At 36.3% G+C, this 26588-nt stretch overlaps 1 protein-coding gene across 1 annotated transcript; it reads right to left on the reverse strand.

The window, feature by feature from the left end:
- Positions 1 to 1568: 1568 nt before the first annotated feature.
- LOC108660695 (uncharacterized) lies at positions 1569 to 2249 on the reverse strand. The gene has a single exon (XM_018114955.2). It carries the CDS (start codon positions 2247 to 2249, stop codon positions 1569 to 1571), a length of 681 nt encoding a protein of 226 aa, XP_017970444.2.
- Positions 2250 to 26588: the final 24339 nt, after the last annotated feature.

Here is a 26588-nt window from a genome sequence, read left to right on the forward strand (position 1 = left end):
GAATCAGACTGTGTTAGGACATCTTCAGAATTAACTCTTAAATCTGAAGGATTAGACAATTCTTCTAAGACAATTTCACTTCTAGGTTTATGATTTCTCATAAACTCTTCTTCTAAGAAAGTGGCATTCGTACTAATGAAAACTTTCTTATCTTAAGGACTATAGAAGTAATAACCTCTTGTTCCCTTTCGATATCCTGTAAACAAGCACACCTCAATCTCTGGCTCCATTTTTGTGGACTCAGGCTTTAAAACATGTGCAGGAAACCCCCAAGTTCGCAGATGACATAGAGATGATTTACGCCCTGTCCACAGCTCCCTTGGTGTCTTAGGCATAGCCTTAGATGGAGCAAAGTACTGAGCAGTTTACATACAATATCCCTAGAATGAGATTGAAAGGTTAGCATAGGACATCATTGATCTAACCATTTCTAAAAGAGTCATATTTCTTCTTTCAGCTACACCATTATGTTAAGGTGTTCTTGGCGTCGACAAATTGGAAATTATCCCATTGTCAGTGACATATTGCAGAAATTCATCTAATAAATACTCACCTCCTTGATCTGATCGAAGTTGTTTCAATGGCTTGCCTAGTTGCTTATCAACTTCGGCTTTTAATTCTTTGAACATTTCAAAGGATTCACTTTTTTTGTGCATTAAATACACAAAGCCATGTCTTGAGTAATCATCAATAAAAGTTTTGAAATATTCATAACCTCCTTTAGCTTCTACGTTCATTGGTCCACAAACATCTGTGTGCACCAAGTCTAGAACGTTTGGCATTCTGTTACCTTTCACCTTAAAAGGCCCTTTAGTCATTTTAGCTTCAATACAAGACTCACATACTAGCAAAGGACACTCAACCATGTCTGGTCGAGTACCATCCTTTATAAGCCTATTGAGTCTATTTTGATTTATATGACCTAAACGCAGATGCCGATGATAATTTTGATTTATACTAGATTCTTTGACTCTTTCAGTTTCAAATCGTATTGCTTCTATAGCATTTGTAGAATAAGTCATAGGCTCAAGGAAATAAAGATTATATCTTACAATTCTAGAACAAATAAAATCTTTATTCAAATAAATAGTGAGTGTCTCACTAAAATAAACTGAATATACTGACTTTATTAGACAAAAGACAAAAATCAAATTTCTCTAAGTCTTTGGAATGTAATAAACATTTTTCAAAACTAACCTACGACCATAAGGAAATTGAAGAATAATGGCTCCCACTACTAATGCTGAAACGAAGGTGTCATTTGCCATCCTCATCCGAAACTGCCCTTTACTCAGTTTTCTCCTTTGTTGAAACCCCTGTAAAGAATTGCAAACATGGTTAGTGGCTCCAGAATCTACTATCCAAGTATCTATAGAATCAAACACTAAACAGGCTTCTAACATATTTAGAAAACCCATACCTTGTTTATTCTTCTGGATTATTTTAAGGTAGACCTTGCAATTTCACTTCTAATGTCCTTTCACACGACAATGGAAACATTTTCCTTTGGTGTTGTCTTTTAAAGCAGTCTTTTTCTTCATGGGCTTTTTCTTTGCTCCCACTGAGCCCTAAGAAATCTTTTTATTTCCAACTATCTTCTTTTTACCCTTGGGTTTGGGCTTAAAATTGGAAATTGCATGTGCCTCAAGCTTCTTTTTCAAATCAAGAACCTCCTCCACATTTTGAAGATCATTCATTAGCCCACTTAGGGTGTAATCCCTTGTGTGCAGTTCATAATCCAATTTGAACAGTGAAAAGTACGAATTCAAGCTATGAACAATCATTGATATTTGCATTTTCGCATTTATCTCAGCACCATTTAGTTTTGCCTCATTGAGACAAGAGATCACTTTCAGCATGAAATCTCTAAGTGGCTCCTTAGGTTTCTGCTTAAGGTCCTTAAAAGCATTAATTGCTTTCACCTTAGTAGATCTAGTTACTGTACCGAACATCTCATATAGGTGCAATATTATGTCAGCAGCATTACCCATACCTACGTGCTGCTTTTGCAATATACTGTTCATAGAGGCTAGTATATAGCATTTAGCCAGCTCGTTTACATCATGCCACTTTTTATGATATTCAATATCTTGTGGAGTTAACTGGAGAGTCAGTGCTTCAAGCTCATGGTCAGAAAGAACCCATGTGATCTTGTCATAATTAAGGACAATATTAAGATTTCTTTTCCATTCAGAGTAGTTATCACCATTTAGAGTGCATTTGTTTAGCAAAATTGAAAGTGGATTCATATTTGTGATGCAGATATATTTCTGAAAGTACATTTGAAATTATGTAAGCATACTAGTTATTCATAGACTTTGAACATTTCATGATGCATATATAAATGATGACAATATATAAAACCTTATAAATTATATTATTGGTTTGACGGTCATCTACCTTTCTGTAATAAATTAATTGACTATGGGCCGTGAGAATTTACTACGAACTAAACTAGGACCCTCCCACTTAACTATATTGCCCAGTATCTTCATACTTAACATGGTTAAGGAGCTCCTTCATTTGGTCCACGAAGTTTACTAATAGAGCTACTGTAGGTAGGTTAATAGTAAATTCATGTTGAGTGTAACAACCATTGTTTAATTCTTTTAAGCTCCTTACTCGGTAATCCTCTATGGGAGGTCTCACTTTATAATCCACCTAAAAGGATTTATCCTTTCAAAGACCTAGTCCATCATGATCTAGATTCATGTCCGCCTGTAGGGAGTGACATGTTTCACATGCCAATGGGCCAACAATGGAGACTGTGGACTTTATAACTCTAGGACTCTAGGATTACTAAGGGTTTTGATTAACCTTTTTTTACCGAATTTTTTATATGCATATTTAGAATATCCTAAGTCAAATTATGGGCTTGGTTATGTTTCCAACTAAATGCTTTGAGTATATAACTAAGTCCATATTACCATCTTGTCTAGATGTGATTTATTTTCCTATATTCATTATGTATCTCATAGTATAAAACTCCTTTTAAACTAAAATACATAATGTATGCATGGCATTCCTTAAGAGATGTTGGCACCTTAATTCTAGATGACATGTTTTCAAGCATACAAATAATATCTAATATCATTCATATAAATACATATAAATATTTATATATATAATAAGCCACATTAATGTCCATCGTAGAAAAAATAAAATAAAATTACAACTTGTAATTCTTTTCAATCTTGCTTGCTTCCGTTGCGCGTTAGAATCACATCCATTTGACACTCTTTTGAATTTTTATGAATTTTTAAGAATCCTCAATTTTAATTTTAATTTTAACCCAATTTGAGAAAATAATTTTATTTTGTCCAATCAATTAATCTCATTAATTAATACCAAAATAATATATATATTTTTAATCCAAGGCTAAAATTAATTTTCCAAAAATTCGATAAATATTTATCTGCTTTATGCTTGTTTCCCATCTACACCCTGTTCACGAAGCCGATTATCACTGAGTCTGTGACACTCACCCCTTATCTCCCTTTTGTAGATAGTGATCGGCCTAGCGTGCATTCATTGGCATTTATAGTCCACCGCGAATAGGTAACGGCATCTCATAACATTTTATTCCGAGTCACTCCACTGCTAGAGGTCGAGTCCTTGTAATGTATTTTTTTCTTTTTGGTAAATGGATACTGGTCTTGATATAAATGTACAATTGGAGATGTTAGACTATGATGTATTTACTTACAATTATATAGAATAAAGAACAAGTTGATTTATTATGTCTATTGTTCAAACCATGTCATAAGGGTTATACGATTTAAAGCAATAACATAGATTGGTGAACGAGTATAATGAATTAACGGTAATTTCTAATTAGGCTTGTTCAGCACTTGGTGGGTTCTCTCGAAAGTCTCGAACGCTGGTAGCGATCAAGGAGCTGTCGTTACATGAGGATTCATCTTCACTTCATTTCTTATCTGCATTTGCCTTTTTGCTTGTTGAGCATTGATTAGACTTGTCTTACAATTCATTTTCTTTCTTTGTTTAGTCATATAATTCTTCTAATTTTTTCCAAATTTTCTTGGCACTTTTTCACGGGAATACTCTATTGTATTCTCTATAATCAAGTGCACAAATGAGAGTGTGCATGGCCTTGGAGTTTATTTGTACACTCCTTATTTTAGCTTCTGTCCTCTTATTTTTATCTTTGGTAGTTTTCTCACCATTTACCAAATTAGTATTTATAAGGATGAAAAGACCAGCAGTAATGACGTCCCCCATCTCATAGTGACAAGCCTTAACATAAATGAACATTCCAGTACTCCAAAATTGGTGATTGGTTCCATCAAATAAAGGAAACATATTTGTGGATTGTGTCACGACCCAAATTTCGGACCATGAACGACGCATGGGCCCAATGGACTTAGTCCACTAAGCCCAAGCAAGCCTAATAGTCTGACGTGTTCATCATTCCATCATAAACCGCTAAGTCATTTTTCAAAACTTAAAATCAAAATAGTAATAGACATTGCCAACTCATATTGGCATTTCTCATTTAATATATACATACATTATCTACAACATGTATTCCAATAATGTACATTAGGTTCGCCTATACATCTCAAAAAGAAGACTTGACTTCCAGCGGAGGGACTCGGATGAATGTACAGCTACTGAATGCCGAGACACCTACCAAAAGATGGACACAAGTCTACAAGGATACCTCGTCCTAGTTACCGGCTGCCTCGTGATCTGAAAACATGAATTTGAAATGGTGAGTATACACCTAGTGACTGAACAAAGAAGGGAACAAGCAACAACAAAGGAAAATTTAAAATCATGATGCACTAGTTTCAAAACAATGCTATTTGGTTCATTCCTAATAAAACCCCTTATTGAGCCCTTAAGTGATTAATCATTTGAAAATCATGAACCCATACATAGCGAATCATTTGGAGAATGAAAGCTTCAATATTGCACAAGCAAGTCAAATACAACAACGAATCTTCGTTGCAGCGAGAATGAATTTTCGTTGCAACGACATTGGAATTTAGTTATTAACCGAACGAGGGTTTCTCAACTGGCTGAGGGTTTCTCACTAAACCTCCTCATTTTAAACTTAACTCTTTTAATCCCTAATGTTGGAAGTCCATGCTCCCATATGGTAGCAAAAAAGTGAAAGATAGGGCAGCAATTGGACAAGATAAGAGACCAAAACAGAAAGTTTTTCACTGCAGCGAGATTGAATCTCGCGACAGCGAAATTTCTACCCAGAAACAAAATGTTTCTCGTTGCAGCGAGATTGAATCTTGCTGCAGCGAAATTGAAACTCAGAAAACAGAAAGTTTTTCGCTGCAGCGAGAATGCATTTCGCTGCAGCGAGAAACTACAGTGTCATTCTTGATGCAGCAAAAATGCATCCTCGCTGAAGCAAGTTTTCTGCTAGTGTACCCCTCAAAATCCGAGAGTTTCTCGCTGATTCTCGCTACAGCGAAATACAGGGCATCAATGCAAAATTTACCTTTCTCTCAAAGGATAAACCACCCTGCCAAAAGGTCCAAACCAACATGAAAACACATAACAATTTCTCAAGGTTTAACATGTCAAGTTTCACATGCATTACAACCATAACCCATTATCCATCAATTTCCTATAACACACATATTTACATATATATATATATATATATATACCCATCATCATCATCACACCATCCCATCATCATCATCACCAGCTCATGCGCACTCCCTACTCGCACATGTTTGGGTCATCACCGGGTTATGTGCACTCCCTACTTGCACATAACCGGGTCATCCTCGGCTTATGCGCACTCCCTACTTGCACATAACCGAGTCAATATAATTACACAACATTATACTCAAGCAAATATGTATATCAACATAATGCAGCCACATAGAAATCCATAATAATCACATTTCATAACATAAACCTTTTCTCAAAAGCTTGTTCCCAAGGCATTCATTTTCATGAAAAATTGTATAAAATCATTTAACCACTTTGTCAAGTCCATCATATTCCCAAAATCAGTTTTGAAGGTAGTCCACTCACCAATTAATTGTAGAACTTTTAGTTGACTCAAATTCCCCTAATGATCGAATTGGAATGATGGTGCTTCCTTAAAAACCTAGGATCACATTAACATCAACAATAGATCAATTTACACACTATGAACTCTAAAAGCTATCTCTTAGCTAGTTTTCAATTACCACTTTAAATGGCTATTTATGTTCACTATCTTAATCACTAAAAAGTAATGAACATACTAAACAATGAAACAACTCATAAATCACAATTACTAGCCATTTTCTACAGCTAAAAATCAAACTTGGTGCATCACTCACCCTAGGGTTCCTTTGTAGTTGGATTCTCTTCCAGTAGCTTCAAAATCAATGGAGTGATTCTCTCTTTCTCTCTCTAAAATGCCCAACTAGTGAGAGAAAGTATGAAAACAAGATAGTTTAATGTTTTTGAACTGAGAAGATGAAATAGCACAAGGGTTTATGGAAGGGTGCACCAAAAGCATGAAAATTGGAGCTAGAGAGAGAAGGTTATGGAAGCTTGAAAATCAAGCTTCCATGGAGTTTGAAGAAACGTGAGAGAGGAGAAGGGAAGAAGAAGACCAGCTGCTGGAAAATTCAAGAAGCTGCTAGAAATTTAAGGTATTTATAGGCAACCTTATCCTTTCCTTTAAAAGTGCGAAAATACCCCTCGACAATTAACTTACTCTCCTCCAATCTTTTATGCAATCTTTTTGCTCTTTTAACACTAAGACAATATCCATAACGGTCTAAACATGCTCGGGTTCATAAAAACTTAAAATTTTAACCCGAGGTGAAAAATGATCATTTTGCCCCTGTTATGAAAATTATTGAAACTTCTAGTTTTCTTCGTGTTTTCATCAGCACACATCATTTATGCAGTCTTATACCCATTTAAGCCTTAAAATATCATAAAACTTTCTTTTGGAAGCTTATTAAAGAAAATGACGAAACTACCCTTAATCGTATTATTACATCTATAGTTAGTTACAACCCTATAAAGGTTGAGGTCTCACATTCTCCCCCACTTAAAGAAATTCGATCCCCGAATTTAAATTCACTGTAAGATAACGTACCTCTAAGTATCAAAAAGATGGGGATACTTTGCTCGCATTTCCTCCTCGGCTTCCCACGTTACCTCCTCGCTAGTGTGATTCCGCCACAACACTTTCACTTATGCTACTTCCTTTGAACAGAGCTTTTTAACTTGCCTATCAAGGATAGCTACCGGTTGCTCCTCATAGGTTAGATCATCTTGCAACTGAATGGTTGCATACCATATTACATGTGATGGATCTGGGTTGTACTTCCTAAGCATGGACACATGAAACACGGGTTGAAAATTTGAAAGGTCTGGCGATAATGCCAAACGATATGCCACTGCTCTAACCCTTTCTAAAATCTCGAAGGGTCCTATATACCGAGGACTTAACTTCCCTTTCTTGCCAAACCTCATTACCCCTTTAGTTGGCGAAACTTTTAAAAATACATGATATCCTACTTGGAACTCCAAGTCTCTCCGTCGGTTATCAGCATATGATTTCTGTCTACTTTGTGCTATTAACATCCTCTGACAGATCATGTTTATTTTCTCAGTGGCATCCTGCACCAACTCAGGCCCCAAAAGTTTCCTTTCTCCCACCTCTAGCCATCCAATGGGTGACCTACACCTTTGTGCATACAATGCCTCAAATGGTGCCATTTGGATGCTAGATTGGAACTGTTGTTGTAGGTAAATTCCACTAAGGGTAGATATTGATCCCACCTGACCCCAAGGTCTATCACACAAGCCCTTAACATATCCTCTAATGTTTGTATGGTCCGTTCAGACTGTCCATCAGTCTAAGGGTGGAATGTTGTGCTGAAATCCAACTTAGTGCCCAATGCTTCTTGTAACTTTCCCCAACACCTACTAGTAAAATGAGCTCCTTTGTTAGATACTATAGAAATGGGGATACCATGCAGCCGTACTATCTCATCCACATAAACTCGAGCTTATTGGGTAGCCTCGTAAGTAGTCTTAATCGGAAGAAAATGGGTTGACTTTGTTTAATCGATCTACTATGATCCAAATCGAGTCATAACCGACACTAGTTCGAGGCAAACTCGTTACAAAGTCCATAGCAATATGTTCCCACTTCCACTCGGGCACTGGTAATGGCTGTAGTAGCCCTACAGGCTTTTGATGCTCAGCCTTAACCTGCTGACAAACCAAGCACTTGGAGATAAACTCAGCTACATCTCTCTTGAGTCCTTCCCACCAATACACCTCTTTCAAATCTTCATACATCTTTGTAGCCCTTGGATGTACCACATAAATTGCCATGTGAGCTTCCTCCAATATTTCTCTCCTCAACTTGTCACCATCAGGTACATAAAGTCTGGTTCCATACCTCAACACTCTATCTATGCCTTTGGTAAACATTTTTCCTTTCTTTCCTTGAGAATTCTCTAAGGCCTTAGCTACGAAATCATCTTTACTTTGTGCCTCTTTGATTCGGTCCATTAAGATAGGCCTCACTCTAAAATGTACTAGCAAAGCATCTGTCTCTGTAACTTCCAAGTGCACACCTATGTCTTCCAAGCTATGGATCTCCCTAACCAAGGATCTCCTTTTTGTAGAAATATGTGCCAAACTTCTCATTGATTTTCGACTCAAAGCATCCACCACTACATTGGCCTTACCAGGATGGTACAGAATAGTACAATCATAATCCTTTAGCAACTCCATCCATCTACTTTGCTGTAAGTTAAGATCCCTCTGCTGAAATATATACTTCAAACGTTTGTGGTCCGTATATATCTCACAAGTCTCACCATACAAATAATGTCTCCAAATTTACAAGGCAAACACGATTGCTACCATTTCCAAATCGTGTGCGGGGTAATTCTGCTCATGCCTTTTAAGTTGCCTGGATGCATACACAATCACCTTCCCGTGCTGCATTAATAGACACCCTAAACCAACCCGCGATGCATCACAGAATACCGTATAACCCCCCGTGGCTTGAGGTAAGCTTAATACTGGAGCTGTAGTGAGACATGCCTTAAGCTTCTCCAAGCTATCCTCACAAGCATCATACCACTCAAATTTTGTATCCTTACGTGTCAACTTAGTCAGAGGGGTGACTATTTTAGAGAAGTCCTTTACAAAGCGACGATAATAGCCAGCCAAACCCATAAAGCTTCTAATCTCTGTAACTGATGTTGGCCTTGGCCATTTTTCCACTGCTTCAACTTTCTTTGAATCAATTTGTACCCCATCTTTAGATACCACATGCCCAAAAAATGTAACACTTTCGAGCCAAAACTCACACTTGGAGAACTTAGCATATAATTGATGTTCTCTCAAAATTTGGAGCACTATCTTAAGATGTTGTTCATGCTCCTCTTGGCTCTTCGAATATATCAAGATGTCATCAATAAACACCACCACAAATTTATCCAAATAAGGCTTGACCACTCGGTTCATCAAATCCATAAAGGCTATAGGAGCATTCGTGAGCCCAAATGACATCACCAAGAACTCATAGTGCCTATATTTTGTTCGAAATGCGGTCTTGGTTATATCTTCATTCTGGATCCTCAATTGATGGTACCCAGATCGCAAATTTATCTTAGAGAAACATTGTGCTCCTTTCAGTTGATCAAATAAATCATCTATCCTTGGAAGTGGATACTTATTCTTTATCGTCACTTTATTAAGCTGTCGGTAATCAATGCACAGCCTAAGTGACCCATCTTTCTTCTTCACAAATAGCACCGATGCTCCCCATGAGGATACACTAGGACGAATGAAACCTTTATCCAACAAATCCTCCAACTGATCCTTAAGCTCTTTAAGCTCTACAAGTGTCATTCTATATGGGGGTATGGATATAGGTCTAGTGTCGGGAATCAAGGAATCAAATCTATACAAAATTCAATCTCCCGTTCGGGAGGTAAACTTGGTAATTCCTCAAGAAATACATCCACGAACTCCTTCACCACCGACACTTGACTTACATCTCGAACCTTCCCCTGAGTATCCCTTACCATGGCCAAGTAACCTATACAACCTTGTCGTAATAATCTTCTAGTAGAAATGACCGATATCAAATTGGTTAGAGCATTACTCTTATCCCCCTAAATACTAAATGATGGTTCACCAGGGAAATCAAATCTAACCAATTTATGATAGCAGTCCACACTAGCATGGTAGGGTGATAACCAATCCATCCCCAAGATCACATCAAAGTCTAAGGTGTCTAACACAACTAGATTCACCGAAGTGTCTTTGTCTTTGACTCGCAGTACACAAGACTCATATTCCCATTCGGCCACAAATATCTCCTTTAAATGAGTAGACACCACTAATTGTTCCTCTCTCCTAACACGATCTCTACCCAACCGAGATGCAAAACATGGAGAGATAAAAGAATGGGTCGCACCAGGATCAAATAGTACCCGAGCATTCATATTACAAATGGAGAGAATACTTGAGACCACGACATTGAAAGTCTGAGCCTCTTGTTGTGTTAAAGCAAACACTCTCGCCTGGCCTCTACCAACAAAACTCTGATGTCCGGACCCAGATGGCCTGCCCTGAAAGGAAGTACCAGCACCTCTACCTCTCAATCCACTAGCCTCCCGTCCAAATGAGGCAGCAATTGAAGGAGCAGACGAAGCTGGCTGGGTGGAACCACAAGTAGAATCTTGTGATTGCTGAGCCCTCGGACAATCCTTCTTAATATACCCAGGTTGACCATACCTGAAACAAGTTCTTGTGGTAAGGAAGCATCGTCCACTATGTCGTCTCCCACAAGTATCACAAGGGTGGGTGACTTGACTACTCTGTTTGGAATCTTACCGCCTCCTAGAACTGAAGGTTCTCTGTCCCATCCTAGTATTAGCACCAGGCGCGTCACTCCCCTGCTGAGGTAATCGTGAGTCCCTTTGTGGACCCTGATGGCTAGAAAACGAACCACCACTGCTGAAATCTCTACGGCCTTGATAACCCTCTATCCTGGCCCTCTTTGCTCTATCCCTCGCAGCCCTACTCTCACTAGTCCTCATCTCAATGCGCTGAGCACAATCTATTGCTGCGGAATGGTAGTGAAATCTCGAGATGCCACAACCCTAAATAGTGGCTCTACTAACCCATCCATAAACCTCTGAATCTTCATCTCTTTAGTAGAAATGAGGTAGGGAGCATACCGAGACAACTGTGTGAACTTGATATCATACTCAGACACCGTCATGCTAGAAGTTTGTACCAAAGTCTCAAACTCTCTGGCTCTAGCATTACGTACACTGAGTGGTAGGAACCGATCCAAAAAGGCTGCACTAAACTCACTCTAGGCCAACGGTGCTGCATCAGTCGATATGCCTCTACATAAAGGGCTATACCACTCTTGCGCCATATCCTCTAATTGGAAAGCGGCTAGCTCAACTGACCGAACACTAGAACATCCAAAGCCTTACAAATTTTCTCTATCTTATCCAAGAAAACTTGGGGTTTCTCCGAAGCATCTGACCTTGAAAATGTTGGAGGCTTAAGCTTGAGAAAGTCAGGAAGAGAAATCTCTAAGGGTCCCCTCTCTACCTCATGATGTTGGCGATCGACCTGTCCTTGGGAGCTACGAGATTCTTGTACTGTAGGTCTCCCCTCTACTACCCTCTGTATATCCTCCATACGGTACGCCATCATCTCTACAACCCGATTGACTCCCTGTAGGCCTACCACTAAATCCTCAATGGTAATACCCCCAGCTGGGTGTCTATCTACATCACTTGAGAACTATCCCTCCTCTGGCCTACTCATAGGTGTATCCGCCCTCACCGGCCTAGTGGCCCTACCACGTCGACCTCGGCCCCTCCGGGTGGATGCCCGTGGCCTACCTACCATCTCAATAGGAGCATCTTGCTCCCCCATCCGTTTTGAGGCGACTCGTGTCTTAGGCGGCATTCTTACCTAGACAATAACAAACACCTATTATTAAACACATTTCATAATCATACTTAAGGCAAAAGGTAGTTTCTAAGATAAGGAATCTATGCGGCCACTTGGTTATAAAATGTGTCGTGGTTCTCACTTCAGAACTGGAGTTCCCACACAAAGACCCGACTCTCCGCTGGACCAACAAAAGGAAGTTCTAGGACCTAGACAAACCTAGGGCTCTAATACCAACATTGTCATTACCCAAATTTCGGGCCATGATCGACGCATGGGCCCAATTGACGAAGTCCAATAAGCCCAAGCAAGCCTAATAGTTCGACGTGTTCATCATTCCATCATAAACTGCTAAGTCATTTTTCAAAACTTAAAATCAAAATAGTAATAGACATTGCCAACTCGTATTGGCATTTCTCATTTACTATATACATACATTATCTACAACATGTATTCCAATAATATACATTAGATTCGCCTATACATCTCAAAAAGAAGACTTGACTTCTAGCGGAGGGACTCGGATGAATGTACAGCTACTGAATGCCGAGACACCTACCAAAAGATGGACACAAGTCTACAAGGATACCTCGTCCTAGTTACCAGCTGCCTCGTGGTCTGAAAACATGAATTTGAAATGGTAAGTATAATCCCAGTGAGTGAACAAGGAAGGGAACAAGCAGCAACAAAGGAAAATTTAAAATCATGATGCACTAGTTTCAAAACAATGCAATTTGGTTCATTCCTAATAAACCCCTTATCGAGCCCTTAAGTGATTAATCATTTGAAAATCATGAACCCATACATAGCGAATCATTTGGAGAATGAAAGCTTCAATATTGCACAAGCAAGTCAAATACAACAACTAATCTTCGCTGCAGCGAGAATGAATTTTCGTTGCAGCGACGTTGGAATTTAGTTATTAACCGAACGAGGGTTTCTCAACTGGCCGAGGGTTTCTCACTAAACCTTCTCATTTTAAACTTAATCCTTTTAATCCTTAATGTTGGAAGTCCATGCTCCCATATGGTAGCAAAGAAGTGAAAGATAGGGCAGCAATTGGACAAGATAAGAGACCAAAACAGAAAGTTTTTCACTGCAGCGAGATTGAATCATGTTGCAGCGAAATTTCTACCCATAAACAGAATGTTTCTCCCTGCTGCGAGATTGAATCTCGCTGCAGCGAAATTGCAACCCAAAAAACAGAAAGTTTCTCGTTGCAGCGAAAATGCATCCTTGCTGCAGCAAGTTTTCGGCCAGTGTACCCCTCCAAATCCTAGAGTTTCTCGTTGTAGCGAGAATCATTCTCGCTGCAGCGAAATACAAGTCATCAATGCAAAATTTACCTTTCTCCCAAAGGAAAAACCACCTTGCCAAAAGGTCCAAACCAATATGAAAACACATAACAATTTCTCAAGGTTTAACATGTCAAGTTTCACATGCATTACAACCATAACCAATTATCCATCAATTTCCTATAACACACATATTTACATATATATATATATATATACCCATCATCATCACCACACCATCCCATCATCATCATCACCAGCTCAAGCGTACTCCCTACTCGCACATGGCTGGGTTATCACCGAGTTATGCACACTCCCTACTCGCACATAACCGGGTCATCCTCGGCTTATGCGCACTCCCTACTTGCACATAGTCGAGTCAATATAATTACACAACATTATACTCAAGCAAATATGTATATCAACATAATGCAGCCACATAGAAATCCATAATAATCACATTTCATAACATAAACCTTTTATCAAAAGCTTGTTCCCAAGGCATTCATTTTTCATGAAAAATTATATAAAATCATTCAAACACTTTGTCAAATTCATCATATTCCCAAAATCAGTTTTGAAGGTAGTCCACTCACCAATTAATTGTAGAACTTTTAGTTGACTTAAATTCCCCTAATGATCCAATTGGAATGATGGTGCGTCCTTAAAAACCTAGGATCACATTAACATCAATAATAGATCAATTTACACACTATGAACTCTAAAAGCTATCTCTTAGCTAGTTTTCAATTGCCACTTTAAATGGCTATCTATGTTTACTATCTTAATCACTAAAAAGTAATGAACATACTAAACAATAAAACAGCTCATAAATCACAATTACTAGCCATATTCTGCATCACTCACCTTAGGGTTCCTTTGTAGTTGGATTCTCTTCCAATAGCTTCCAAATCAATGGAGTGGTCTCTCTTTCTCTCTCTAAAATGCCCAACTAGTGAGAGAAAGTATGAAAACAAGATATTTCAAGGCTTTTAGAGTGAGAAGATGAAATAGCACAATGGTTTATGGAAGGGTGCACCAAAAGCATGAAAATTGGAGCTAGAGAGAGAAAGTTATGGAAGTTTAAAAATCAAGCTTCCATGGAGTTTGAAGAAACGTGAGAGAGGAGAAGGGAAGAAGAAGACCAGCTGCTGGAAAATTCAAGAAGCTGTTGGAAATTCAAGGTATTTATAGGCAACCTTATCCTTTCCTTTAAAATTACGAAAATGCCCCACCACCAATTAACTTACTCTCCTTCAATCTTTTATGCAATCTTTGTGCTCTTTTAACACTGGGATAATATCCATAATGGTCTAAATAGGCTCGGGTTCATAAAAACTTAAAATTTTAACCCGAGGTGAAAAATGACCATTTTGCCCCTATTATGAAAATTATTGAAACTTCTAGTTTTCTTCTTGTTTTCATCAGCACACATCATTTATGCAGTCTTATACCCATTTAAGCCTTAAAATATCATAAAACTTTATTTTGGAAGCTTATTAGAGAAAATGACGAAACTACCCCTAGCTCGTATTATTACATCTATACTTAGTTACAAGCCTATAGAGGTTGAGGTCTCACAGATTGACCCTTAACGTCATTAGAATTTTGAGTAGCCATTGGATCTACCTTAAAGATGTTAAGCCTTAAAATCAAGGGTTAGGCTCTGATAGCACTTGTTGGTCCCTATGGAGTATTGAAGGGGGGTTAATAGTACTTAAAAAATATTTTAAAGGAACCTCTTGAGCTTGAAAAACTTTTTGTATAATTTTGAAATGGAAGGTCTAAAACTTGTTAAAGTTAAAAGGCACCAAGTAAGGAGAAGGTAGAGAAAAGTGGACAAAACACAAATATTTATAGTGGTTCAGTCCCTTTAACCTACATCCACTACCTCGATCTCCCAATCAAGGAGTTTCAACCCAACTTCACTAAACCATTGAAATTAACAACTTCCACAACATTTTTACAAGGTGAGCTTCTAACTCAAGCTCAAAAACCTTACAAGAATCCCTAAGCCTTCTAAGCTTAGTCTACAATTTAGAGTGCCTTGCACACTTTAAGTGAACAAGAAATGGAGAAGAGATGAAGTACAATTGATCACGTAGTTGATCTAATGTAAAACTTGACCCTATAAACACATTTCATGACATACATGAACTGAGTAGCATGTTATTATGCTAGGAAAGTTCCTAAGAATAGACGAAACCCGGTATTGTACCTAACGGTACACTTGAGTTGATTTAACCTCGAACTTGTTCAAATAGGAATCGTAAGATGAAATTTAATATTTTACATTCCAGGAATGACTAAAAATGATTGTTCGGAGTTCGAGGGTTCATTTGGGGAAAAATTGAAAATTTTGATGTTTAGGGGTAAAATCGTCATTTTGTCACCTAAGATAATAATTTGATCATGGAGTGAAATTTTTTGACCAAGATTAACTATTTGGAGTATAATTTAATGATAGGAAGTGAAAAATTTCAATTTCGATAATTTTTGAAACACAGGGGCAAGACGGTAATTTTGTCACCCCGGGGTAAAAACCGTAATTTTCACCACCCAAAACTTGTCAAAATTATAGGATTTATTTATTTTTGGTATGAATAACTATGGTATTCTAAGTGGTGAAAAATTGAAGTTTAAAGGATGAAATTTTCAAAATAAGCCAATGGGAAAATGACACATGACACTTTTTAATGATTTAATATTTTTTAAAAGGAAAGTGAACCCATTTAAACCCCACATCAGGTGATGGCTGGCCATAAGGAGAGAACAAGAGAGAAAATAAAGAGGAAAGGAAGAAAAGAGAAAAACCAAAGGAAAACTAGAAAATTCAAAGGGGAAATCGTGTTTTTCGTCCGTTTACGCGTCTAACGGTAAGATTTTTTGACTTTAGCTTGATTTCTACCTTTCTTATGCCTTTGTTTCCATTTAGCATGCTTGAGGAGAGAGATCCAAAAGTGATAGCAAGGGCTGGCCAAATTTCAAGGGGGAGGAATTTGAAATTCTTATGTTTTGATTTTTAGTTAAATTGATAGTTTTAGTTAGTTAAATGTGTATAGAAATCAAATTGGGCAAGAAAGCATGAAATTTTCACAATACCCATCCTTGGCCGAATCTTCAATGATGTACAATGATGAAGAACTGATTTTTATTCTAAGAGAAATGAAGAGAAAACAACGAAAAATAGTTAAATGTGATAGAAAAACAAAGTAAAAAATTTACCTAGTTAATGTCCCATTTTTGGCCGAATTTTCCAAGGAGAAAAGTGAGATGATTTTGGTGATTTTAGAGGATTATTGGCTGATATTTAATGGTTAGAAATGTTGGAGACAAAATGGGACAATTTAGAGCTAAAATAGAGTGCGTTAGCAATTTATCTGGTAAAGTGCCAAAAATAGGTTAATACCGCGTTTAAGCCGTTTTAGGCTATTACATTTCATACCATGCATTAGTATAGGATTTAAGTCAATTATATAGTGATTTACCATCAATGTGGTAATTGTGAAATTTCTTTGATATGTGTCTAGGAGGAGAGCCTTCCAGTAAAGGCAAGGAAGTCGTACCCGACGAATAGTGATCGGGGCACCTATAAAGCATTTAATTTATACAAACGGTGAGTAAACCTATTATTATTGTAAATTATCTAGAGTTTATTTTTAAATGCTCTTCATGGATTTTATGAAACGAAAATGAGATTAAAATGGGATTTTTGATGTTTTAGAAATAAATGTGACAAATAAATATATTGTCTTGATTTTCTGAAATAAGAAACTTTTGATTATAAAATTGAGTAATTGGAGGCTGCCAATTGTCTTGAAAAATATATTTTCCTATGAATAGCTTATGATATATGAGTATATGTGGCTATATTTTATAATTGCGTTGGGAATTTATGTAAGCTGTCTTTTACTATGCAGATTGGGTAAATAAATAAAAGTCACGTTATACTGTCAAAAATTTTATTAAAATTGGTGGGTTTAGTCACTGCAGTGACGGGTTTCCATGGACTGCCTATTAGAGGGGCACGGTAAACTCGGTTATATAGTTACTCCGGTTGTAGAGGCGAGGAGGGTAACTCCCAAAGTAGTGTTAGAGCTCACTTCACGTCGAACCCCCACGTGAATGTGTAACTCGGCCAACGCCAAGGAACGGCTTGTTTTCAAAACTAACATGTGTTTAACATGTAAATATCTTAACAACCTTGGCAGACTCGGTTAGATGCCTCGACCAAGGTATCCCCGAGGACTAGTTTTGGCTTGAGCCTTGTTTTTAATAAAAGTTATAAGCCTTAACAACCGTTTTGGTAAATTACAAATATTTTATGGTTTAAGAAATAAATTGAAAACCTTATGTAATGGTTTGTAATTTGTTGTTTAAACTGGCCTCCATGTTACTTGCCTTTAGATATTTATGATAATGTCTATTTACTCATTGGGATTGTAAAATCTCACCCACCTCCTTTCTAAATATTTCAGACCTGTGGTAGCTTGTAGACAACCGATTTTGTCGAGGATTCCAATTGACCCCTCTATCACACAAACAGTAGGTTACTATCACCAACACTTGGTGTATTTATGGGCCACTTGTCATTGTAATTATTATTGTACATTATAACTTTGTAAATTATTATATGTATGAATTTATTTTACTTCTAAGTTACAAAAGATTACTTACACGTGTTTCTATAAATATTGTTTTATATAAAAATGCTATATTTTTGTCATTTGATTTACTTGAGCCGGAAACGACTAGAAATTGTTTAAAATTGATATGTAAGCCTTGCGGGGCTCCGATTGGTATTCCAAGTAATGAGTATCAATCGGGACGTCGCGACGGTTGTCATGGGCCCGAAGGAGGTTCCGGGTCGTGACATCTAAGATGTACAAAATTTAGCTTAAACACTTTTAAAAGGATAAGAGTGAAACAAAAGTGTAAAGAGAAGGTTATTGGTCTTGTAAGCTCAAAATCACTCCTAGAAACACCTCTCACCCATTTTTGACCATTTGAACCTATACTTACACTTAGCGGATAGTTTTTAGCCGTTAGAGATAGTTTTGGGTGAAAAATAGCCGTTAAGTTGTCTTTTAATGCCTCTTTTCAAATTGCTTTCGAGGACTCTTTAACTGATTAAACGTGAGTGTTAACTATTTAAAATATTTCTTTCTGGCAATCTGCTTCATTGTGTTAAACAGTTAAAGGTGGCTTTAACCGATTTAGAACATTCTGTTTTCAGACTTCTCCAACTAACAGTTTTCCTTGAATTGGTTAGTCTTCCTTTTAACCAATTGAGGCTTCCTTTCCTTCAACTTTAACTGGTTGAAATAAGCATTAACTGATTAAATTATCTTCAAATTTGAATTCTTTCATTTGGTGCTCTTCAACGATCAACTCCATTTTAAATTTGAATTTTGGCTTTTTTAAGGTACTTCAAGTTTGACCTTTAATCGGTTGACCCCTTTGGATAATAATAAAATAAGAGTTATTATTCAATAAAAAGTTTTTTTGTCAAGAACTCTAAATGATAATTAAAGGATTACATTATTTATTCATTAATTTTAATTTTGATAATTGTGGAGCATGTTTGATGCGTCCATAACTCTAAATGTATAATCAAGATCGATTCAAAGGTGTTTGATTTTGATTAAACCTTTGAGGCAAGAGTTTTAATAAAAAGAGAAAAGATTGGAAGAAAAGAAAAGAACGTACTTTTTTTTTGAAAAAGTTTCACTCATCACTTCTCTCCTCCTCCTCCAAACTTTGCCATATCTTTCTTCCATTCTTGGTTGAATTTTATGAAAGAAAATACCCATTAATTTTTAGGAAGAAAAGAGAGACAAAATCGGTTACCATCTTGTAGTCTAGCATTCCACACCTTGTCCACTCAAGATTCAAGTTGAAAGCGTTCTTGAAGAATAAGTGGTAAAGATGTTTAGTCGAGAAATCATTCATTGGTGTGATGGTGTTCAAAAAGAAATATCTCAAAATAAAAGGTAAGTTTTTTTTACTTAATAGATTCTTATTTTCTTAGGAAGTGATTATGTTACTTGTAATAAGAATGATGTGTGTTTTCGATTGTGTAATTGGATTGCTTGCTTCCTTTATAAAAGAAATTTTTGAAATCCATGCTTTATACAATCACATCAATCCACTAAGATCCTATTCTAATAGTTCAGTGAACTTGCTCTCCTAGGCAAGCACCTATATTCTAATTCCAAGAATCTCTATACTTTAATATATGAAATCGATTGCTTACTTTCAAAGTAAGAAACATAGAATATATCTGTAGTACCCTGTATTTTGATACGGTGGCTAATAAAGTTTACGGATGCCAATTGAGGTTGATTACTGCGTTTAAAGAGTAATTTAGAAGTGAACCTGTAAAATCTCGATCTCCATAGACACATAACTAAAAGTAAACGTGATAATGCGAACTAGGGGTAATTTTGTAATTTCTCTTGGTGAGCTCCTACGAGTGGGTTTTTTATGCTATTAAGGTCTAAATAGGCCTAAGGAATGAATGAATGATGTTTATCATGGTAAATAAATGAGGAAGATAAAAATAATGATAACTTGCATGGTAAGGGCAAAATGGTCATTTTACATCTCGGGTCTAAATTTTTAAGTTTCGTGAACCCGAGTACCTTTAGACTATTATGGACTTTGTTTCGGTGTCAAAAGATAAAAAAGGTTGCACAAAGGATGGGAGGAAGACAAAGCCACCATGTTAAGGGCATTTTGGTAATTGCGGTAGAAATTTGGATTAACTTGAGGCATAAATATCTGAGCTCCAACAGCTTCTAGTAGCTTCTTCTTCTTTTCTTCCTCCCATTTCACATTTCTTCATCCTCAATGGAAGCCTCCCTTAAAGCTTCCATAATTTTCTCTTTTTAGCTTCAATTTTCATGCTTTTGAGCACTTTTTCATAGAACTTTTTATGCTCTTTCACTATCCCACCTTAAAACCCTCAAAAGTCTTTGTTCATCACTTTCTCTCACTAGTTGAACATTTTAGAGAGAGAAAAAAAGACTTGCTATAACAGCCTGGAAGCTTTTGAAAGGGAATTCAACTACAAAAAACCACCAAGGTGAGTAATGAATTAGGTTAAATTTTCAAGTTGTTGATAATGGTTGATGATTAGAGTGGTGAGTTAATCTATTGTTGAGATCGTTATTCATTTTTAAGGTGACTAGAGTAGTGAAATAAATAGCCACCTAATGGTGATTGAAAGCTAGTTAGGAATAACTAGCTGACTTGAGTTAAGAAATAGCTTTTAGAATTATATTAATGCCAATTTGGATTGGTTGTGATGTTGTGTGTGTATAGGTTCCAACAAGCCCTCCCCTGCCCATTTGAAGCAATATTCGAAGTTAGAATCGATTAAAGAATCAACAAGACCGGTGAGTGAACTTGCATTTCAAAACTGTTTTGGGAATGTGAATCTATTTGCACAAAAACATCGATTGATTTCATCCAACTTTTCTTAAAAACGTGTGCCTTGGGAACTAGCCCTTGATAAAATATTTTGATGTTGTGAAAATGTGAAATGTGTAAAATACGGACTTATGTGCTCCTATACTGTGTTGATATATATATACATACGAACAATGTTGTGTAATGATATTGACCCGGCTATGTGCGAATAGGAGTGTGCATAAGCCGATGCTGACCCGACTATGTGCGAGTGGGATTGTGCATAAGCCGATGCTGACCCGGCTATGTACTAGTAGGAGTGTGCATAAGCCGATGCTGATTCGACCATATGCTAGTGGGAGTGCATATGAGCTGATGATGATGGGAGGGTGTGCATGATGATGGATATATATATATATATACATATATGGATATGTGTGTTATAGAAAGTTCATGAATATGGTATATGGTTGTAATGCATGTGAAATTTGGCATGATGAATCTTGAGAATTTTTCATTTTCTTGCAAATTGATTTTTATTGCAACACCAAATGGATTTTTAGTGCAAATGAGGCCCTTTTTACACTTAGGTACCCTTTGTTGCCTCCGTAGCGGAGGCAAAGGTGCTCTATGATCTCCCACCCCTAGTGACAGAGTTGGTATGAGAGCAAAAGGTTGTAACTCGATCCCTAAGACCTCTTGCATGTGGACAGTGGTGAAGCATGACTCTCTGCCAAGGGGCTTATAGAGGATGGGTGCTTCGTGATCTCCCACCTTATGAGTGCTTTGATAGGTACCCTTTGTTGCCTCTGTAGCAAAAAAAGGGTGCTTTGTGATCCCCCACCCCTAGTGACAAAGTTGGTATCAGAGCTCTAGGTTTAGCCAAGTCCTAGGGATTTTCGTGTTAGTCAGTGGAGTTGTCGGAGTTAATGTAGAGTCCTGTCTATGGTTTGTGACTGTAACACAAGTCATAGATAGGAAACTATATGAACTCCTATTCCAAGTAACCTACACTTTTGCTATCGTCATGTAAAGGGCATAAATGGTATCATTGCTTGGGTTTCAGATGTCACCCGAGACATAAACCATTATTGAAAAGATTTTAAGCAAATGCTCCTAATAAAAGGTCAATATAATGATATACACCTCCAACTAAGGATGGAGGAAGGTGGAGCTGGACTATTAGGTCTGTAATAATTTATTCATTTGGTGGAATTATAATTTGAACCCAGGGTTAAAAAAAAGTTAAAAATTAATAGACTATGGATTGTATTTGAGGTCAATATAGGGAGGACGTACAATAATGGTAATAAAAGCCATATTTTAAATAGAATGAATAATGATTGTTGTGACTCGCTTGAGGTTTATAAATTTAAGTATCGAGGAAAGAGTAAACTAATATTTGTGTGCACTTATGTTATGCCATATATAAATGGTGTTGGACTTCAAAAATAATTTATATGCGAATATGTGTGTAGTAGCTTAGATGGAGTTAGTTTTGATTCTAATTAAGTAATTGCAAGATCCCAAGGTTCGATTTGAACTATTATGGTTTATAGTTATATGTACTTGAATTAGCTTAAGGGTGAAATTTAGTGACTATTATGATTGATGTGTGGTCATCAAGTGAGAGGTTGGTAAACAAATCTTCTCTAAAGAGGAGCATGAACTTTGTTATGCTGTGCGTGAGGTCAAAGGATTAAAGGACTAGATGTGAATTTAGCAGTTTTAAATTAAATGACATGGAAATGATAAATTTAGTCGAAGTACCTTATGGAGTTCTATATGAAGATCGATATACGAATTGCATTAAAAGTCAATTTACAAATCTGTTTGGTTCAATATGCAACCTATGATGTAAATGATTAGTCTTGAATGTGATTTCTCCAAAGGTAAAGAACTTAGAACATGTGGATTTTTAGATATGATCTAAGAGGAAGCTTTTGCATCCTAAGCTTAAGAAATTTTGATCTTATGACTGCAAAGGCAAGATACAAAACTTATGTGAATTATCTATCTTATGGATGTAATTGGTTAAGAATTGATGAGTAAAGTCAAGATCTTAACACTAAGTGTTGTATAATTTTATATATGTGTACCTAAGAGTAAATTCGGAGATCATTGCTTAATTAATTTGCACTGAATGTTGTGGTAAAGGTATATGAATGTTGGTAGTGAAGTATGTCCAAAGTGAGATATGTGGAGACTAATGTTCCAATCACAAACTTATGATAGAAAGCTAGTTTTGCAAATTGTGGTTTCCATGATCATAAAATATATGGAGGTTATCAATATGTAGGCATACACTTGGAGTTACACATCTTATGATCCCCATGCATCATATGGAAGGAGATATTCCATAGGGGAGTTTACCCTAATTTATGGTTACATGACTATAGGCTTGGCATGAGATTGAGAATGCCCTAACATGTATGAGAAGTGTCTTGCAAAAGGTTGAAAGTCATTAAGACGAATGATGGGTGAAACATAGATGTTGTTATGACGAGCATAAAAAGCTTAAGGATAATCAATGCAATTATATTAAATTAGTTTGGTTCGATCCGAAATAAGAGTAAGGACATCTTGAAAGATCTTAAAAATAATGTTCAATGGGGTTAATGAGCTAAATGTTATCAAATATATATTAAATTGTTAAAGTTATGCGTGGCTTTGAAGATAAGCTTTTGATTGTTTGAGTCCTCAATAGAATTCTATTAAAGGATGTGTTTAAGCATTTTGGAAGTGTATTGGAAAACATAAGAATAATATACTAGTTGGACTTGCTATAAGAGGTCGAATTTAGATGTCCATGAGTGGCTTGTGAACAATAAAAGTGTAAAGTATGTGCTCATAAAGGGAGCTATGATTGGTAGATAACGGTGGAACTTTGGAATTTCATTGTCATAGTTATTAGAATATATTTTGTATTATATGATATAGCATAGAACATTAATGATGAGATTGTGTTCAATGCTTTAGGCCTTGAACTGTAAGTTATGGACATGTACTCACCTTGTGAATACCCTGATGAGATAAATTCAAAAGATTTTTCATAGTGAGACAACATTAAAGCTCAAAGAGCAAATGGCTATATAGTCAAGTTGGGCTCTGACTAATATGTCACATAAGTATGAAGATATAATACAAGCATAAGTATATTTGGAAATGCTGATTTGAGGCAATGATTATCCTACCCTTTTGTGGACCCGATGAGGTTTTGGTCTTCACATAATTGTAGACGCAAGGCATAAATTGTGAAATGTGCTTACCCCACAAGTCCCAATTTATTTGAAGTAATTATCAAGGTAAAGTGCTTGATAGGGATAGGCAAAGGGTGAATTATGCTTCAAATGTTTAGAAAAGGATGGTGACATGGTTTGATTAAATTATACTACCCTTGGTAAGGGAATAAAAATACGTTACGAAAATTGTAGAAATATACTTAGAAAAGAGATGATGATTCGAGTATTTATATATGAGTAAAGACTTTGGTAATAAGCTACGACCTAGAAGCATGATATTAAAATATGAATTTTAGCTAAGAAAAAAAATCAATTTTTAAGACACATGGTGCTTTAGGGATGGTGCCAATTAGTGGTCGATTCTCGTATGAGAATGGAATATTGAAATCAATTTTGTGTATTCACCACAAATGATGAGCATGATCTAACCAACCAAGAGAAGAAATGATTCTAAACTTGATTGTTGGTTATTTTTGTTTCACAGATGACTTATTGAGCTTGATATGCCTAAGGCTATTAGAAGTTAAATTTTTTGGAAATATATATGTATGGATATATATGTTGCATATTCGTATAAAAGCTCATGTGGAGTTAGTTATAATTTGATTCGATGATGACATTCTATCAATGGTTATAGTGCTAGACATTGATTAAGATAATTTATCACTGATTTTGGCAATGAACAAGTGGACTATAATGCTGTTAGCTTAAAAGTAAGTGTTCATACTTTTGGTATGAGTTCATCAAATTCTATTATATTATGATAAAACTTGGTGTTTTAATATAGCCTAAGAAGCTTGGCATATGAACTAGCTTAACTATGAGCTAGAAATTGTTAGGTTATTATGAAGTACACAAATAGAGAAGTATGACATGAATTTAATATCTTAAGGGGCAATGGAAAAAGATGTATCAGTTTTGGTATAGCTTCAATATAGATAGTTTTGATATATAAAGATGTGGGGAAAAGTTTATAGCTTATGCGTAAAGGTGTGCATTTGAATTCGTATAATTAAAAGTGTAAAATCTGCCTTGATTGGTATAAAGCTCATGATTCAAAATGAATGATTATGGATTTAATTTTCTAAGGTAAAAATGACTAAAAGAAGTTAATATCATAAAGGTCTTAATAGATGATTCTTAAATTTTAAAGTGCACTTAAGGAGAGATAAATGTTTAATTTGATCTTCAGATTGATAAACTAATGAGGCCATGAGATATGATGTTTGGAGTAAATTTGAGAAATATCAAGTTAGATATGTTGTAGGTGATTGATGATGAGCAAATTAGCTATGACATTGGAAATATAGAAATGATTAGTAATCAAAATGAGACTTGGAAAGGAACTTTAAAGGGAAAATGTTGAGCGACTTTAATCTTGAGAGGTTGAGTTATTGATTAAAGAGATTAGTTAAGATTATAAGGGGGTATGTGGAATGTCATGATTTATTGAAATGCCTTGTGGTATAAGTTGAGACTTATTTAGTGAGCACTCGATCATGAAAGTATTGGAGTTTGTTTTTGAGAATATGATGACTAATGGTTACTAGATTTGAATCATTTTTAATATTAAAAAAATAGATGAAATGAATAAAGAGTGTTTGATCCTTATGTATTGTGAAATGCTTACATGGAATTTGTATGGGAGAATGAAAAATGAAATAGAGATTGGTTGACAAATTAGACCTATAGTCAATGGTGGAATAGATGCTTGAATATTGGAAGGTTTGATAAAGGAGCAAGGTAGAGGAGTTGTGGATGGTTAAGTAAACATGCATAATTGATGATTTAAGGATGATTTGATTGAGGTGTGACCAGAATTAATAGCTTATTTGAATTCTCTTCATAAGATGAAGGATGATATTGTTTTGATCCAATAAGAGTAGTGCACATAACTATATACTATGACATTGTCGAGTTTTCTATAAGATTGGAAGTCGATATGATGCATAAACCAAGATTCTATGTTCAAAATGCCCGACGAAAGTGATGCGACAGAACTTTAGAACTTTGATTATTCACTTTACGTCGATTTGAATTCGAGGACGAATTCATTTTAAGTGGGGGAGACTGTAGTATCCTGTATTTTGATACGGTGGCTAATAAAGTTTACGGATGCCGATTGAGGTTGATTACTAAGTTAAAAGGGTAATTCAGAAGTGAACCTATGAAATCTCGATCTCCATAGGCACATAACTAGAAGTAGACGAGATAATGCGAACAAGGGGTAATTTCGTAATTTCTCTTGGTGAGCTCCTACGAGTGGGTTTTCAATGCTATTAAGGTCTAAATAGGCCTAAGGAATGAATGAATGATGTTTATGCTGGTAAATAAATGAGGAAGATAAAAATAATGATAATTTCCACGGTAGGGGCAAAATGGTCATTTTGCATCTTGGGTCTAAATTTTTAAGTTTCGTGAACCCGAGTACCTTTAGACTATTATTGACTTTGTTTCGGTGCCAAAAGAGCAAAAAGGTTGCACAAAGGATGGGAGGAAGACAAAGCTACCATGTTAAGGGCATTTTGGTAATTTCGGTGAAATTTTGGATTAACTTGAAGCATAAATATCCAAGCTCCAACAACTTCCAGCAGCTTCTTCTTTCTCTTTTTCCTCCCATTTCACATTTCTTCATCCTCCATGGAAGCCTCCCTTAAAGCTTCCATAATTTTCTCTCTCTAGCTTC

The sequence above is a fragment of the Theobroma cacao genome, chromosome 2, assembly GCF_053813885.1.
Source record: "Theobroma cacao isolate CCN51 chromosome 2, ASM5381388v1, whole genome shotgun sequence".
Taxonomy (NCBI): domain Eukaryota; kingdom Viridiplantae; phylum Streptophyta; class Magnoliopsida; order Malvales; family Malvaceae; genus Theobroma; species Theobroma cacao.

What these genes read in the sequence shown, in the direction of transcription:
- LOC108660695 (XM_018114955.2), bottom strand. Translation starts at nt 2,249, where the DNA reads ATGAATCCACTTTCAATTTTGCTAAACAAATGCACTCTAAATGGTGAT.